Source organism: Rhinatrema bivittatum, chromosome 4 (assembly GCF_901001135.1).
Source record: "Rhinatrema bivittatum chromosome 4, aRhiBiv1.1, whole genome shotgun sequence".
Lineage (NCBI taxonomy): Eukaryota > Metazoa > Chordata > Amphibia > Gymnophiona > Rhinatrematidae > Rhinatrema > Rhinatrema bivittatum.
In genome coordinates this window covers 67,170,895-67,189,328 of record NC_042618.1, presented here as the reverse complement: position 1 = coordinate 67,189,328, position 18,434 = coordinate 67,170,895, and the positions used below count along the sequence as shown (strand labels likewise).

Genomic DNA, 18,434 nt, shown 5'->3' with positions numbered 1-18,434 from the left:
GGCCATGATCTTGCCAAGATACAACTTTTAAAACTGCTCACTGTTGCTGAATGAATAGCTAAACATGATGGAAGGTAGGGCCACAATTTTTTTTTTTTTTGTAGCATTGAAAAGTGCTGTTGTGGGGCTGCAGAGACAGCAAGACAGCACAGAAAAGATTCTGAGAGGCAAACAACGCCAAAAGGAGAAATTACTACATACCTGATAATTTCCTTTTCTTTAATTAAGATAGGGGGATCCACACCAGTGGGTTATGCACATCTACCAGCAGATAGAGACGGAGCAAAGCTGACGTCACAGTATATGTCCCTGCACTAACATCAGCCCACCAGTATTCTCTGCAAAAGTCAACTGTGGACAAACTAACAAAACTTGATTAACCAAAACCACTCAGCTAACAAGAAACCACTGAGCTCTGATAAGAAGTGTAATAACACTAGTCTAGGGACTGGACTGACACTCACCACTAACCCTTGGAACATGCAGCCACGCAGGAGGACAATAGCACAACCATCCAGCAGCCAAGGTCGGGAAGGTGAATCCACCTATTTTCATTAAAGAAAAGGAAAGTATCAGGTAAGTAATATTTTCTCCTTTCTTAGCATTTAGATAGGTGGATCCACACCAATGGGATGTACACAAAGCTACTCTCGACCAGGGTGGGAGGCTGCCCATGGTCCAATTAATAGCGCACTGGTGAAGGCTGTGGCTTCCCGGGACTTCACATCCAGGCAATAATGCCTGGAAAAGGTATGTAAGGAGGACCACATCGTGGCTCAGCATATCTTGACAGGAGACAGAAATCTAATCTCTGCCCATGCCACTGCCTGAGCCCTAGTGGAATAAGCCCTAACCTAATTAGGCAATGGCTGTTCAGCATCCACATATGCAGCCATGACTACCTCCTTAATCCAGTGGACATATGTAGCCCGTGATGCCAGCTCACCTTGTTTACCTTCCATCATGGCTTATAAACAGCCGGTCGTCTTCCTAAGAACTTCAGAAACCTCTAAATACCTCGACATCCAAGGACCGTAACAGGAGATATTCATCTACATCTCTCCCCCTGTCCAGAGTTGGCAGGGAAATTAACTCGAATGAAAATCCGAGACAATCTTTAGCAAAAAGGATGGAACAGTATGGAACTGTATCGCCCCAAGAGTCACTCGCAGAAACAGTTCCCAGCAAGACAAGGCCCGCAGTTCGAACATTCTAAGCACAGAACAAATTGCCACAAGAAACACCATTTTGAAGGTAACCAACCTCAAGGAAAGGCTACACAGCGGTCAGCAGGTGGGATCTGCTACAAAATCCAAAACCAGAGTAAGACACCACAAGGGCACCGGCAACCGCAGGGGAGGAACAAGATGCTTCACCCCTTTTAAGAAACAAGTCACATCTGGATGGGCCGACAAGAGTCAACCATCTACGTGACCTCAGAAACAGGCAAGAGCCACAACCTGTACCTTCAATAAATTAAGGGCCAGCCCTTTACTCAAGCCATCCTGCAAAAATTCCAAAATGAGAGAGATCTTAACCGAACATTGATGAACTCCTCGATCCTCACACCAAGCCTAAAACACTCGCCAAACCGCACATAGGCTAAGGAAATGGAGAACTTTCTCACTCGTAGCAAGATGGCAATCATTGCAGAGGAATATCCACTCTTCAGAAACCGAGCCCTCTCAAGGGCCATACCATAATACAAAATTGAGTCAGATCTTTGTGAAGAACAGGCCCCTGCCATAGCAGAACCTTGTGAGCTGGAAATTGGATAGGGGAGTCCACTAGGAGCCTTTGCAAATCTGCATATCATGGCCACCTGGGCCAATCTGGTGCCACCAGAAGCACCATCCCCATGTGACTCTCGATCCTCTGAATCATTCTGCCCAACATGTGCCATGGGAGAAAGGCATATAGAAGCTTGCCCTCAGGCCACTCCTGCACGTGGGCATCGATGCCCAAAGTCCTTTCATCTCTCCTGTGACTGAAGAAGCGAGGAACCTTTGCATTGTGAGATGTCACCAGCAGGTCCAGAAACAGGAGGCCCCAGTGATCCACTATGCACTGGAATGCTTTGTTTGGCAATTCCCATTCTCCTGGGTCCAGACTCTGTCTGCTGAGAAAGTCGGCTCTTACATTGTCTTTTCCTGCAATATGTGAGGTTGAGATCTCCTTAAGATACACTTCCTCCTATTCCATGAGCTGGGCTATTTTCTGCGACACTTGCAGGCTCTTGGTGGCTCCCTGGCAATTTATATATGCCACTGTCATCACATTGTCTGACATTATCCAGTCCACTCAACCCTGTAATCAGTCGATGAATCGTAAGCATGCAAACCGGATGGTCCAAGCTTCTAGCCAACTGATGCTCTGAAGAGACTCTTTTGTACTCAAATACCCTTGCGCTGTCAACTCCTGACAGTGAGCCTCCAAAATCTGGAGACTTGCATCCATTGTGAATACTAACCAGATCGGTGAGCATAGGGAAACCCCCTTCCTTAGATGGTTCGCTTGCAACCACCATTGCAGTTGTATGCTGATTTCCACTGGTAGGTGAAGCTGTATCGAATATTCTTGAGACTATGGACTCCAACAAGCCAGCAGAGTGCACTGAAGAGGATGCATATGTCCCCTTGCCCACAGAACCACCTCTAGGGTGGCCGCCATCAACCTGAGTATCTGTAGATAAGATCACATTGTTGGGCATATTGTTTCCATCAACAGCCACACCTGCACCATCAGCTTCTGAATGTGGCCCACCGGCAGGAATCCCCTGCTTTGCTTCAAGTCGAAGCAAACACAGAGATATTCCAGTGTCTGGGATGGCTGTAGATTGCTCTTGGCCAAGTTTACCACCCAACCTAGTTCCTGCAGCAAGGAGATCACCTTGCATGAGACTGAAAGACTTGCTTCCAGACTCTTGGCCCAAATCAGCCAATCGTCTAAGTACAGATGAACCAGAATGTCATCCTTTCTTAACACTGCCACAGCCACCATCAAACCTTGGAAAAGGTTCTGGGCGCAATGGCCAACCCAAAAGGTAGCACTCAAAACTGATAATGTCGCCCTAAAACAAAATGCAAAAACCGTTGATTCTCTAGACAGATAGGAATATGAAGGTATGCCTCTGACAAGTCCAGAGATGTCAGAAACTCCCCCAACTGTACTGCCATTAACACTGAGTGTCACCTGTAAATGATAGTTGACTCCTTTGAGATAGTTGACTCCTTTGAGAGCCCTCCTTCCTGGGCACAACAAAATAAATGAAATATTTATTTATTTTATTTATTTAAAGGCTTTTATATACCGGAGTTCATGCACTAGTGCATACCACTTCGGTTTACACAGAACAAGGAACAGAAAATTACATCAAACAGATTGAACAATTAAACAAATATACATATTTTCTTGTGACATGGGCACGAACTACAGCCTGCAGGCTGAGAAGCCTTGACAACGTACACTCTACTGCTTGTCTTTTGCAGAGAGTTGCAGGGAGACTCCATGCAAACATCCTGAGGGAAACTGAGAAACTCCAGAGCATAGCCATCTTTTATCTCCAGAACCCACTGGTTTGATGAGATCTCGATCCACCTCCGATAAAAAGGAGACAGGAGATCCCCATCTCCTGCTCCCAGGGGTGGGTTGGCACACCTTCACTGAGAGGCTCGGGATGCACCACTACCTAGCGTCTGCGCCCCTTCTGGGCTACCTGGGACAAAAGGACTGATACTCTCTCAAAGGCAAAGTGCTCTCAGAAGCCGCTCCTCTGTAGGGTCAAAAGTGTCTGAAACCCCTAGCACAACCTCTCGTAGCAAAGGAGCATGGCAACTGTTTATCCTCTGGTAACAGAGAAACCTGGGATTCACCCCACTTATTGGCCATTTTTTCCGGTAAACTCCCAAATAAGTGTGATCTTTTAAAGGGCAATTTCTAAGATTAGACTTCAAAATTGTATCAACCAACCAATTCCTGAGCCATAGCTGATGCCTGGCCGCTATAACCAAAGTCTCCCCTCTGGCCGAAGTATGGACCAGATTGCAGCCTGCATCAGCCAAAAAGGCAGCTACTGGTTCCAACACTGTCCTGGAATTCACACCAGATTCATCAACTTCCTGAGAGAGAGAATTAAACAAGAGCAATCCACCAGGGAGCAAGAAGAAGCTATCTGCAAATTCATTGCCACTGCTTCAAAAGCTTGCTTAAGGATGGCCTCAATTCTATCCTGTGCATCCTTCAAGGCTGCTCCCCCTTCTACAGGGATAGTAGTCTGTTTGGTGATGGCACACACAAGCGCATCCACTTTTGGAAAGCGCAATTGCTCTCTTACAGCCGAATCTAGAGGGTACAGCCCTTAGAAGGCTCGTCCCTTTTAAAATTAGCTTCAGGGCACCCCATTCAAGATCAATCAATTCTTGAAAAGCCTCCATAATAGGAAGAAATAAGAGGCTTTACGCAAAGAAATCAAAATGGGATCTTTCTTTGGCTCAGACATGAAATCAGCCCCCAGTACCCCCAGCATCTTCAATTTCTGGGAAATCAGAGCCAGAAATTCATCTCTATGAAAGAAACACAACATGGTTCTTTATAGCTCCAGCCCTGGATGAATTTCCCCATCCTCCAGGTAGTAAGGATCAGCTTCATCATCTGTGCCATCTGGGTCCCTATTAGCATGGCCCGCAGCAGGTTTAGACGTACTCTGACGCTTACACACAGCATCAGGCACAAAGGAATCCACAGCCTGTGATCCTGATCTGTTAAGATTGGCTGGCAACGTCGACTGTGCCAGAAGAAAGGACGGCAGCCATAGAAAATAATCCACCCAAAAAAAGGCAGAGGGATCCATGCCAAAACCAGGAGTCTTCTGTCCTGCACACACTGTTACCTTCCTCCGCTGACAAACCAGTTAGGAGAGCCCCAAATTCAGACAAACCCCTGGCAGCCTTTTTCCATTCCCGCATCATACTGGGAAGGACTGGGCTTAGCAAAATCAGATGGAAACAATTCTCCCTGAGCCACCAAACACTGCTGACACAAGTTAAAGGGTATGCCAGGCTGAGATGCCCGAATATGGCATGCAGTACAAAGAGCAAGGCGCTTAGGCTTCTTTGTTATAGGCATCAGAGTTGTCAGTACTCACCACAGGCATCTGTGAACTGTGCACCCAGCTATGCTCGCAACAGGCGCTTGAAAAAAATACATGCTCAAAAATTAGGCCCCTAATATGCTATTCAGGTAGATATACAACTGAGCACCCACCCACATGCTCACTGTTTGTATTCAATTTAAATGTCCGCCTAGGTACACTTAAGCATACCACTGTGCGTCCATCTAGGCACCCCTAGACTCACAACTGAGCACTCAGGTAGGTGCCCTTTGCACCCACCTGGATGCACAAATAGAGGTACAGCTGGGCGCGTAAGCACGAACCAACATACCTGACGAGGGTAGCCTTATGCGCAGAGAAATAGCTCGCTAATGCCACCACAGCCTACGATACAGCAAACAATCCAAGCCTGAGAGCAAGGCCTAACCCAGAAGGCTGCTCAACCTGCCAGAGTCCCCAAGCTCCCCCGGAGGTGGGAACAGACGTCGGATCGGCGCACCAAGCACGGAGACCAAGGGAGAAAGGAATCCCTAAAATTAACTCCCCCTTACCTCTTCTTTTTTAAATTACTCTGAGTTCAGCCAGTCCTGGCTGAGTTCAATCTCCGGCTGCAGGGCATAGACCGGCTTCTATGTTTGCCTTTCAGCTGGTTTTTTTTGTTTTTTTAAACAGCTAAGTCCATGCCGGCTGAAACCAGCTACCGGATCAAGGCAATCATCTGAGGGAGGGATCCAAACATATCACCTCAGGAAACTTGGCTGAGGGAAGGACCATAAGCTATCACCACAGGAGAGCAGAGTAATAAACTTTTCTCCTTCTACAAATAACTTTTAATGCAATCCCCAGCCAGCTTAGAGACCAAAGCCATTTTATTTTATGGCCAATGTGTTTTACAGCTATAGAATTTGGCACCAGTCTCATGGCTGCCTGGCTTCTGATTCGAAAATGGAACCCGCCTTGGAGCCAGATGGCACCATGCTGGAAAGCACACAGCTGTAAAATAAAATGGCACCAGCCTGTGCCATTTTCTGGCCAGGAGCTTGCAGGGCAGGAGCAGCTAGGAATCATTCTTGCCCCTTTCTTCATTAGAGAGTCTGGAGAACCCTGTGAAAGGAGTAAAGTGAGGTGGGACCTTTTTTTAATTTAATGTTTTTCAGTTCGGCAAACAAACTGTATATTAAATCAACCAAAATAAGATTTCCACCACACAGCCCCCAAAACAAAACAAAAAAAAGAATTTCCTCCCATGCACATCCCTACTCTACAACCATTTATAAAAGAATTCTGAAGTTCTGGTGGGATGATATTTCAAGGGACAGTACAAAGATAAATAGTTAAAATAAATGTATAAATTAAGAAAAGTGGGGAAAAATAGTTCTTACCGTCTTCTGGAATATCCAACTCATTTTTCCCATCCCACTGAATACAAAGTGATGTCAGTCTCTCAGTCTCCGAACAAAGAACACCACTTAAAAAACAAACAAACTGCTCAGGTTACAAATTTATACAATACATTTAACTATATTACCTTTATTACACACTAAATTAGATTATTCAAAAAGTACTTTCAACCATATGACTAGAATAATTTTGAAGTGTTTTGTTCACAAAAACATTTCTAAGCAAAATTAAAAATATTTATCTATCATGCTTCTAATCCATTTGTCTAGCAAATGCTTAATACAGACTGAATGTTTCCACTGCTAAATGCTAATGCTCAGACATTTAGTTTGTTCTGTTAATTTCTTTTCCTTGAATCCTGCTAGATGAATCCAGAAGCGTGGATTTATACTACCTTCCCAGCCAATGGAGACAGAACACACCTTTTCCAGTAATATCATCACTGCTGTTAGTACTGAAGCAGTACAAGCTCTTGCCAATATCTTTATGACAAAGCAAAGGAGAAACCAACCCCACAAAAACACTAAAAAAGAAGCCTCCAAAAAATTACCCTTCTCAACACTATCACGAATAAAAGGGAAAGAATAAAAATGGACTTGGAGATGCATGAGGCTCCTCCCTAGGAGGAGAGAGAGTTTAAATCTTCTGCAAAACCTGAAAGCTCTTGAGCAAAAACAAGTAAACTGCAATCACTAACTTCCCAAGCTGGTCCTAGACTTCGCCTAGCAGGATACAAAGAAAGGAAATTAAAATTTAAGAATAAATTTCTCCTTCCTTAGACCGCACCAGAAATTTGGAAAGTACCCAAGCCCATACTTATATGGGTGAAAGAAAACAAGGATGCTTTAGTTAGGCTTGCCCCAAAGACTGAATCCATCTTAGTTTGAACATACAACTTGTAATGCTTTTTGAAAGAATTCATAGAACACAAAGTGGCCGCTTTACAAATATATTCTGGAGTAGCTGCTGTGGCTTCCACCTACAAAAAAGCTTGTACCCTCATTGAGTGTGCCTAAAGAGATTTCAGAGCTTCAGCAAGAATGCCAGAGAGATTGCCTTATTCATTCACTGAGACAGAAAATTTGGAAACTGCCTCTACCTTATCAGGTACCAAACAAAACAAATGGCCTGTCTAATTTTCTAAAAGGAAGAGTCACCTTCAGATTTCTGAGGAGAACCCAAACATCTAAAACAAGAGACCTATCCTTTACCAGACAATTCTCTTTCACAAAGGCTAGCAGAGAGCATCTAATTTAAACAAAAAGACAAAACAACCTTGGACAAGAAAAACAGTAATGGGTAAAATAAAGACTAGCTCTACAGAGGGGAAAAAAATCCATGCAAAATAAGGCTTTCAATTCAGAACTATATGTCTGAACAGATGGCCACTAGAAATACCTTCCTTCAAAGATATTCTACCTTCTTAAGAGATATTCTTCAAAAGATGCACGCTAAATAAAAGCTAAAAATGAGGGCCTACGAGCACAATAAAAATGAGATTAAGTTCAGCTGTGGAAAAAAAGACTGAAGAATGGACAAATGCAATTCATAGCACATATGAAGGTACAGAAAATCCCTGAACCTGATAGCCCTAACAAGAAATTGCCACCACCTGAATCTTCAGGGAATGAAGGGTTAATCCCTTATAATTCCTCTGATAATGTGGTCAAAATGGTCAGAATGTCAGCTCGCTCTGGAGAAACAGACAGAGCCTTGCAAAATATCTCAAACAGGCACCAGATCCAAAAGAAAAGTAAATTAAGTCAAGTTTTTATGAGACTTTGGTAAGGTGGAAATCACAGATGCAGGATATCCCTTCTTGTGCAAACAAAACCTTTCAAAGGCCAAACTATAATCGAAATGGAGCTGGGTCCTCCAACCCAGGCCATTGGCATAAGAGACCATGACCACAGGGAAGACAAAGATTAATGCTGGCCATCAATCTCACCAGATTCGCATACTATGCCCTCCTCTCCTTCCCAATCTGGAGCCACCAGAATAATTTGACCAATGGCCCTCTATTCTCCTTAATGGCCTTTCTTAGGAAGGACAAGGTGGAAAACTTAGGGGCCTGTTTACTAAAGGTTTTCTCCCATTTTGTCTCTATGGGAAAAATGCTTACTAAATAGGGTCCTTCATTTCCCTTGGCCAAAGATGGATCAAGGCATTGATTCATCTGTAACCCCACTTTCCTGCAGCTGAAGAACCTATTGGCCTTTGTATTCTTGTGCATTTCCATAACATCCATAGAAGGGGTGTTCCACCAGTCAACTATCATTTGAAAGACCTCCCAGTTGAGCTCCCAGTCTATGGGATACAATGTATTCCTACTGAAGAAGTCTGCTTGAATATTGTTTGGGTTTCAAAAAAGCTCCCATTTCTTGCAACATCCAGAGTATCTCCATCTCCAATAGAGTATTCAGAAACCCAAGAATAAACTGTATACAGTGGGCTCTGGTAGAACAAGACATGTGACTATTCAACACCCAATTTCCCCAATTGTGCAGCCTCTTAAATACCCACCCCCACAGAGAAGACAGACATCCAGGATTCAGAAATAGAAACATAGAAACATAGAAATGACGGCAGAAGACGACCAATCGGCCCATCCAGTCTGCCCAGCAAGCTTCACACTTCTTTTTTTCTCATACTTATCTGTTTCTCTTGGCTCTTAGTAACCTTTGGTTCTATTTCCCTTTCACCCCCACCATTAATGCAGAGAGCAGTGATGGAGCTGCATCCAAGTGAAATATCAAGCTTGATTAGTTAGGGCTAGTAACCGCCGCAATAAGCAAGCTACACCCATACTTATTTGTTTACCCAGACTATGTTATTCAGCCCTTATTGGTTGTTTTACTTCTCCCCTGCCGTTGAAGCAGAGAGCTACGCTGGATATGCATGAACTATTAGTTTTTCTTCTCCCCTGCTGTTGAAGCAGAGAGCTATGTTGGATATGTATTGAAAGTGAAGTATGCATTGAAAGCCACATTATCTATCAACAAATATTGAATAAGCCTAATAATTGGTAATACCTATAGCTTATGAACTCTTCATTAATTTTACATACTCTTGCCCACCCTTGGGTTTTTTTTGTTTTTTTAATTTGGAGATGGCAGCCCTCCATCCTTCCGCTCCGTGAAGGTGGAACACCAACCACTGGCCACTGGCATCCCGCTCCGTGAATGCCTTTGTGGCTACTGCCGCTCCATGCAGCTCGTGACCTCTGGTTCTGCTGATTTTTTTCTGACTGAAAAGGTTTGTCGTTGTCTTTGGATTGTTAAAGTTTTTCAAGTATCTGAAGGTCTGAATCATATCACCCAGGCTCCTCCTTTCCTCCAGGGTGTACATATTTAGATTCTTCAATCTCTCTTCGTATGACATCCGATGAAGACCCTCCACCTTTCTGGTCGCTCTTCTCTATACCGCTTCCACCTTGTCTCTGTCTCTTTGTAGATAGAGTCTCCAGAACTGAACACAGTACTCCAGGTGAGGCCTCACCAAGGACTTGTATAAGGGGATAATCACTTCCCTTTTCTTACTCGATAGTCCTCTCTCTATGCAGCCCAGCATTCTTCTGGCTTTTGCTATCGCCTTGTCGCATTGTTTCGCAGACTTCATATCATTAGACACTATAACCCCTAGGTCCCTCTCCTGCTCCGTGCACATCAGCCTTTCCCCCGCCATTGAATACAGTTCATTTGGATTTCCACTCCCCATATGCATGACTTTGCACTTCTTGGTATTGAATCTCAGCTGCCATATCTTCGACCACTCTTCCAGTTTCCTTAAATCCCGTCTCATTCTCTCCACTCCTTCCGGCGTGTCCACTCTGTTGCAGATCTTAGTGTCATCCGCAAAAAGACAAACCTTACCTTCTATCCCGTCCGCAATGTCGCTCACAAAGATATTGAACAGGACCGGTTCCAACACCGATCCTTGCGGTACACCACTTAAAACCGCTCTCTCTTCAGAGAGAGTTCCATTTACCATCACACATTGTCTTCTGTCCGTCAACCAGTTTGCAATCCAGGTCACCACCTCGGCACTCACTCCTAAGCTTCTCGTTTTATTCACCAGTCTCCTGTGTGGAACCGTATCAAAAGCTTTGCTGAAATCTAAGTAGATGAATTCGAGCACTCTTCCTTGATCCAATTCCTTGGTTACTCAGTCAAAAAAGTCAATCAGATTTGTCTGACAGGATCTTCCAATGGTGAATCCATGCTGCCTCTGGTCCAGCAATTCTCCGGACTGTAGATAGTTCACTATTCTCTCTTTCAACAGTGACTCCATTACTTTTCCCACCACCGAAGTGAGGCTAACCAGTCTGTAGTTACCAGCCTCCTCTCTGTTCCCACTCTTGTGAAGCGGGACCACCACCGCTCTTCTCCAATCACTCGGCACCACTCCCGTTTCTAGGGATCTATTGAACAGGTCACACAGCGGACCTGCCAGCACATCTCTGAGCTCCCTCAGTATCCTTGGATGAATCCCATCAGGTCCCATGGCTTTGTCCACTTTCAGATTCTTTAGCTCTTCCCATACATTTTTTACTGTAAAAGGGTTTTCTTCTATTCCACTTCCTTCCAGTTTCTTGTTGTGTAGAGATGGTCCTTCTCCAGGGTCCTCTTTAGTGAACACAGAACTGAAGTATTCGTTTAATATTTCTGCCATTTCTTTGTCACTCTCCACGCATTGATCATTTCCACCTTTCAATTTCACTATACCACTTTGAACTTTTCTCTTTTCACTGATGTATGTGAAAAATGTTTTGTTACCATTCTTTATCTCCTTGGCAATCCTCTCTTCCGCTTGACTTTTTGCCGACTTTATTAATTTCTTCGTCTCCCTCAGTTGACTCAAGTATTGTTCTTTGTGCTCATCCCTTTGGGATCTTTTATATTTCTTGAACGCTGTTCTTTTAGCCTTAATTTTGTCAGCCACCTCCTTTGAGAACCAGATAGGTTTCATTTTTCTTTTGCTTTTAAGAACATAAGAACATAAGAAAATGCCATACTGGGTCAGACCAAGGGTCCATCAAGCCCAGCATCCTGTTTCCAACAGTGGCCAATCCAGACCATAAGAACCTGGCAAGTACCCAAAAACTAAGTCTATTCCATGTAACCATTGCTAATGGCAGTGGCTATTCTCTAAGTGAACTTAATAGCAGGTAATGGACTTCTCCTCCAAGAACTTATCCAATCCTTTTTTAAACACAGCTATACTAACTGCACGAACCACATTCTCTGGCAACAAATTCCAGAGTTTAATTGTGCGTTGAGTAAAAAAGAACTTTCTCCGATTAGTTTTAAATGTGCCCCATGCTAACTTCATGGAGTGTCCCCTAGTCCTTCTACTATCCGAAAGAGTAAATAACCGATTCACATCTACCCGTTCTAGACCTCTCATGATTTTAAACACCTCTATCATATCCCCCCTCAGTCGTCTCTTCTCCAAGCTGAAAAGTCCTAACCTCTTTAGTCTTTCCTCATAGGGGAGTTGTTCCATTCCCCTTATTTTGGTAGCCCTTCTCTGTACCTTCTCCATCGCAATTATATCTTTTTTGAGATGCGGCGACCAGAATTGTACACAGTATTCAAGGTGCGGTCTCACCATGGAGCGATACAGAGGCATTATGACATTTTCCGTTTTATTCATCATTCCTTTTCTAATAATTTCCAACATTCTGTTTGCTTTTTGACTGCCGCAGCACACTGAACCGACGATTTCAATGTGTTATCCACTATGACACCTAGATCTCTTTCTTGGGTTGTAGCACCTAATATGGAACCCAACATCGTGTAATTATAGCATGGGTTATTTTTCCCTATATGCATCACCTTGCACTTATCCACATTAAATTTCATCTGCCATTTGGAAGCCCAATTTTCCAGTCTCACAAGGTCTTCCTGCAATTTATCACAATCTGCTTGTGATTTAACTACTCTGCACAATTTTGTGTCATCTGCAAATTTGATTATCTCACTCGTCGTATTTCTTTCCAGATCATTTATAAATATATTGAACAGTAAGGGTCCCAATACAGATCCCTGAGGCACTCCACTGTCCACTCCCTTCCACTGAGAAAATTGTCCATTTAATCCTACTCTCTGTTTCCTGTCTTTTAGCCAGTTTGCAATCCACGAAAGGACATCGCCACCTATCCCATGACTTTTTACTTTTCCTAGAAGCCTCTCATGAGGAACTTTGTCAAACGCCTTCTGAAAATCCAAGTATACTATATCTACCGGTTCACCTTTATCCACATGTTTATTAACTCCTTCAAAAAAGTGAAGCAGATTTGTGAGGCAAGACTTGCCCTGGGTAAAGCCATGCTGACTTTGTTCCATTAAACCATGTCTTTCTATATGTTCTGTGATTTTGATGTTTAGAACACTTTCCACTATTTTTCCTGGCACTGAAGTCAGGCTAACCGGTCTGTAGTTTCCCGGATCGCCCCTGGAGCCCTTTTTAAATATTGGGGTTACATTTGCTATCCTCCAGTCTTCAGGTACAATGGATGATTTTAATGATAAGTTACAAATTTTTACTAATAGGTCTGAAATTTCATTTTTTAGTTCCTTCAGAACTCTGGGGTGTATACCATCTGGTCCAGGTGATTTACTACTCTTCAGTTTGTCAATCAGGCCTACCACATCTTCTAGGTTCACCGTGATTTGATTCAGTCCATCTGAATCATTACCCATGAAAACCTTCTCCATTACGGGTACCTCCCCAACATCCTCTTCAGTAAACACCGAAGCAAAGAAATCATTTAATCTTTCCGCAATGGCCTTATCTTCTCTAAGTGCCCCTTTAACCCCTCGATCATCTAACGGTCCAACTGACTCCCTCACAGGCTTTCTGCTTCGGATATATTTAAAAAGTTTTTACTGTGAGTTTTTGCCTCTACAGCCAACTTCTTTTCAAATTCTCTCTTAGCCTGTCTTATCAATGTCTTACATTTAACTTGCCAATGTTTATGCTTTATCCTATTTTCTTCTGTTGGATCCTTCTTCCAATTTTTGAATGAAGATCTTTTGGCTAAAATAGCTTCTTTCACCTCCCCTTTTAACCATGCCGGTAATCGTTTTGCCTTCTTTCCACCTTTCTTAATGTGTGGAATACATCTGGACTGTGCTTCTAGAATGGTATTTTTTTAACAATGATCACGCCTCTTGGACATTTTTTACTTTTGTAGCTGCTCCTTTCAGTTTTTTTCTAACAATTTTTCTCATTTTATCAAAGTTTCCCTTTTGAAAGTTTAGCACGAGAGCCTTGGATTTGCACACTGTTCCTTTTCCAGTCATTAAATCAAATTTGATCATATTATGATCACTATTGCCAAGCGGCCCCACCACCGTTACCTCTCTCACCAAGTCCTGTGCTCCACTGAGAATTAGATCTAAAATTGCTCCCTCTCTCGTCGGTTCCTGAACCAATTGCTCCATAAAGCTATCATTTATTCCATCCAGGAACGTTATCTCTCTAGCGTGACCCGATGATACATTTACCCAGTCTATATTGGGGTAATTGAAGTCTCCCATTATTACTGCACTACCAATTTGGTTAGCTTCCCTAATTTCTCTTAGCATTTCACTGTCCATCTCACCATCTTGACCAGGTGGACGGTAGTATACCCCTATCACTGTTGTCTTCCCTGATACACAAGGAATTTCTACCCATAAAGATTCAATTTTGTATTTAGTCTCATGCAGGATGTTTATCCTGTTGGACTCTATACCATCCCGGACATAAAGCGCCACACCTCCTCCCGACTGCTCCTCTCTGTCATTGCGATATAATTTGTACCCCGGTATAGCACTGTCCCATTGGTTATCCTCTTTCCACCATGTCTCTGAGATGCCAATTAAGTCTATGTCATCATTTACTGCTATACATTCTAATTCTCCCATCTTACTTCTTAGACTTCTGGCATTAGCATACAAACATTTCAAAGTTTGTTTTTTGATTGTATTTTTATTCTGCTTTTTAATTGATAGGGATAAGTTAGAATTTTTTAGCTCAGGTGAGTTTTTAGTTACAGGCACTTGGACTACTTTTCTAATTATTGGAATCTCACTGTCGGGATGCCCTAATTCTAATGCATCATTAGTATCCTTTAAAGATACATCTCTCCGAACCATGCGCTGCTGAGCGACTGTCGGCTTTCCCCTTTGTTCTAGTTTAAAAGCTGCTCTATCTCCTTTTTAAAGGTTAGCGCCAGCAGTCTGGTTCCACCCTGGTTAAGGTGGAGCCCATCCCTTCGGAAGAGACTCCCCCTTCCCCAAAAGGTTCCCCAGTTCCTAACAAAACTGAATCCCTCTTCCTTGCACCATCGTCTCATCCACGCATTGAGACTCCGGAGCTCTGCCTGCCTCTGGTGACCTGCGCGTGGAACAGGGAGCATTTCAGAGAATGCTACCCTGGAGGTTCTGGATTTAATCTTTCTACCTAAGAGCCTAAATTTGGCTTCCAGAACCTCCCTCCCACATTTTCCTATGTCGTTGGTGCCCACGTGTACCACGACAGCCGGCTCCTCCCCAGCACTGTCTAAAATCCTATCTAGGTGACGCGTGAGGTCCGCCACCTTCGCACCAGGTAGGCATGTTACCAGGCGATCCTCACGCCCACCCGCCACCCAGCTATCTACATTCCTAATAATCGAATCACCAACTATGACGGCCGACCTAACCCTTCCCTCCTGGGCAGTAGGCCTTGGGGAGATATCCTCAGTGCGAAAGGACAATGCATCACCTAGAGAGCAGGTCCTTGCTACAGGATCCTTTCCTGCTACATCTGGTTGGTGCTCTCCCATTATGAGACCTTCTTCCTCCAAGGCAGCACCAGGGCTGCCAGTCTGAAGTTGGGACTGGACTACTATGTCCCTGAAGGTCTCATCTATATACCTCTCTGTCTCCCTCAGCTCCTCCAGGTCTGCCACTCTAGCCTCCAGAGATCGGACTCCTTCTCTGAGAGCCAGGAGCTCTTTGCATCGCATGCACATGTACAACTTCTCACCGGTGGGTAAAAAATCATACATGTGACACTCGATGCAAAAGACTGGGAAGCCCCCCTCTTGCTGCTGGACTGCTGCCTTCATCTCAATTTTGATCAGTTCCTAGTTAAGTTTTAGGTTGCTATGGGAGTAGGAATGTGTCTAAGTTCCTTTAAATGTATTAGTGAATTCACTATATGTCTGGTAGTGGCCTACTGGGGTCTTTACATTTCTAACATATAGAGTAGTTGCCTTGGTAATTGCTCCTTTTAGATTGGTCCACTGCTGATCCACATCTCTCTCGTTCTCCCAGCCTTTTAGTTCTTCCTCTAGGTACTTCCCCATTTCTTCAAAGTCCGTGTTTTTGAACTGTAAAACTCGGGTCTTTGTGCTTCTTTTCCATATTTTTTTAGTGATATTAAACCATACTGTTTGATGATCACTGGTGCCCACTGGATTACAGTGGGCTCTGGTAGAATAAGGCATTGATGAAGAGATACCCATTCTCCCCGCCATTACCTCTACATAATAACTTTTCTCCACTGGATATCGAAGAAGCTCCATCAATAGAAAATGAAGTAATGTCTGAAGGGATGTAGTCACCCAGTGTACCCAGAAACCCTTAAACATTATTAAATGTCATAAAAGGAAGCATTTTCTCCTGGGAAACTGTCAGAGGAAACCAATTTGGGAAATTGTTTTGATGGGGATGCAAGAGTTAAATGCCTGCCAAGGTCCTCAGCCAGCAGAATACTAACCAGATAGTCAATGCAATTACAGAAGAAAGTAGAGACTCATATCAATGTTATCATCCATCTGGGGACCAATGACCTTGCTAAAAATGGTATACTTTAGGCACAGAACCATTTCCAAAATCTAGGAAGGAAGATTAGATACAATGCAAAGACCATTGCCTTTTCAGAAGTATTACCTCATTATAGAAAAGGAAGGAAAGGATCTGCCATATAGATAACTTCAATTTGTGGCTTAAAAAATGGTATACAGAAAGTGGTTTTGGATACATAGTCAGCTGGGGCTGTGTATGGAACAGTAAAAGGTTATATGGTAAGGATGGTCCTCATTTGTCCTTGGTAGGAAAGAGTTTGCTAAGCAAGAAATTCAGATCATACATTATCAGGCATTTAAACTATAGTGCAGATGTGGCAGGAGGTGGCTAGTGAAATTGGCATGTCATCTCCAAGCAATACAGGAATTAGGAGGAGAAAATAAAATCAATCAGCTCAAAAAAATAGAAAAGGTGACTAGGAAAAGCAGCAAACCAAGGGAAAAAATCTGGAAAGCTATGAGCACAAATGCTCGTAGTTTGAATAATAAAATCCCAGGCATGCAGATCCTAATGGTGGAGGTGGACTTGACATCATTGCTGTTAGAGACATGGTTCACAAAGTCTCATAACTGGGATATGGCCATCCCGGGCTATAAATTAAAGACCAGAGAGAAGAGGAAAGTGGTAGAAGTAGCTATGCCAAAAATAATATCAAACCCCAAGATCCACCAATGTAGGCAAAATTACCAAAATCACATTCAAAAACCCACATTCACAATTTTTCTTCTCTGTTTTTTCTTTTTTTATATTTCCCTTACTTTTCCATTATAAATCTCAATATCCAAGTAAAAAATTCACAAATGTTTAAGACAAATTCTTTTTTTTTTTTTATCATTAATAGTTTTTTATTGCTGTGATTGACAAGTGATAACACGTGAAACATATACAAACAGATCAGCATAGTTTCTATTAAGCATCAATATATGATACATCACAGTATAAGAAAACTTCAAACTGTTCCATGATGTTCCCCCCCCCCCCCCCCCCGCATGCTATGTAGTAACAATATATCTTTAGTCAGTCAGGAAGCTATATCTCCACACATCAGGTACATTATTAGTATGGTAGTGAACATTTAGATTAAGCCAAAGAGAGAAAAACTTAAAACTGAAAACAAAAAGGTCAGCCTATGATTATATCGTAAAAGTCAAAGAACGCCGAGAAATGTAAGGACCCCATACTTGGGTAAACTGAGCAAGGCGATGATACTTCAAGGCCGTGAGGCGATAAAGGGTGCAAGTCTTATCCAGTCGTTGTAAAAGTTCCTCCGATGTAGGTGGGTGTACTCGTTTCCAATGGTAAGCAATCTCCATTTTAGTAGCCGTGCAAATTTGTTGGGTGAAGGTTTGAGCCGGGGTTGGCAGAGAGTCGTCCGTAAGGAAGAGGAGCGCCTGCGCCGCTGTCAGGGTGCAGGAGACCTTAAAGAGGTCTGACAGGAGCGTGGAGACATATGTCCATAAAGGGCGAAGGGACACACATTCCCACCACATGTGGAGGTAAGTTCCAATCTGACGACAGTTACGCCAGCAGTGAGGATCCACTCTGGGGTAATAGCGGTGCAGCCGAGCTGGAGTCAGATGCCAACGGTAAAGCGTCTTGTAGTTGGCTTCAATAATCCTGGTGGATATATTGCCGCGGGAAATCACTGAAAAAATAGATGTCCAAGTCTCTTCAGGAATAGAGGTCTTGAGATCTGTTTCCCATGCTGTCATGTGAGCATGCCTGCTAAACGGTAGAGAGAGCAACAGCTGGTATAATTTTGCTATAAGACCTCCTATTTTGCTATAAGACCTCCTATTGGGGGAGTCGCAATAGCCTTCGAATAGTGAGCGGGTGGGGGCCAACAATCCCCTCCGTTGGATGTGTAAAAGAAAATGTCGTAGCTGCATATAGGGGAGGAATTCCAGTGAGGACAGCCGGTAAGTCTCTTGGAGAGTGGAAAACAAAATAGGTCCGTCATGGCATACAACATGCTGAATATGATGGACACCCCCGGCTTTCCACTGGGCATATGCTGTAGTAGGAAGTCCAGCTGGGAAGAGATTGTTGTGAAACAGTGATGTAAGGAAATGGTAATCATA

At 43.4% G+C, this 18,434-nt stretch overlaps 1 protein-coding gene across 4 annotated transcripts in view; it reads right to left on the bottom strand.

Annotated features, from left to right (window-relative positions):
- The window catches only part of DLGAP5 (DLG associated protein 5), a 214,075-nt gene that overhangs the window by 70,176 nt on the left and 125,465 nt on the right, over positions 1-18,434 (bottom strand). For all 4 annotated transcript variants that reach the window (XM_029598267.1, XM_029598268.1, XM_029598266.1 and 1 more), the window contains exon 11: positions 6,493-6,578. In XM_029598267.1, the coding sequence (XP_029454127.1) occupies positions 6,493-6,578 (86 nt within the window). The remainder of the gene's footprint in view (positions 1-6,492; positions 6,579-18,434) is intronic.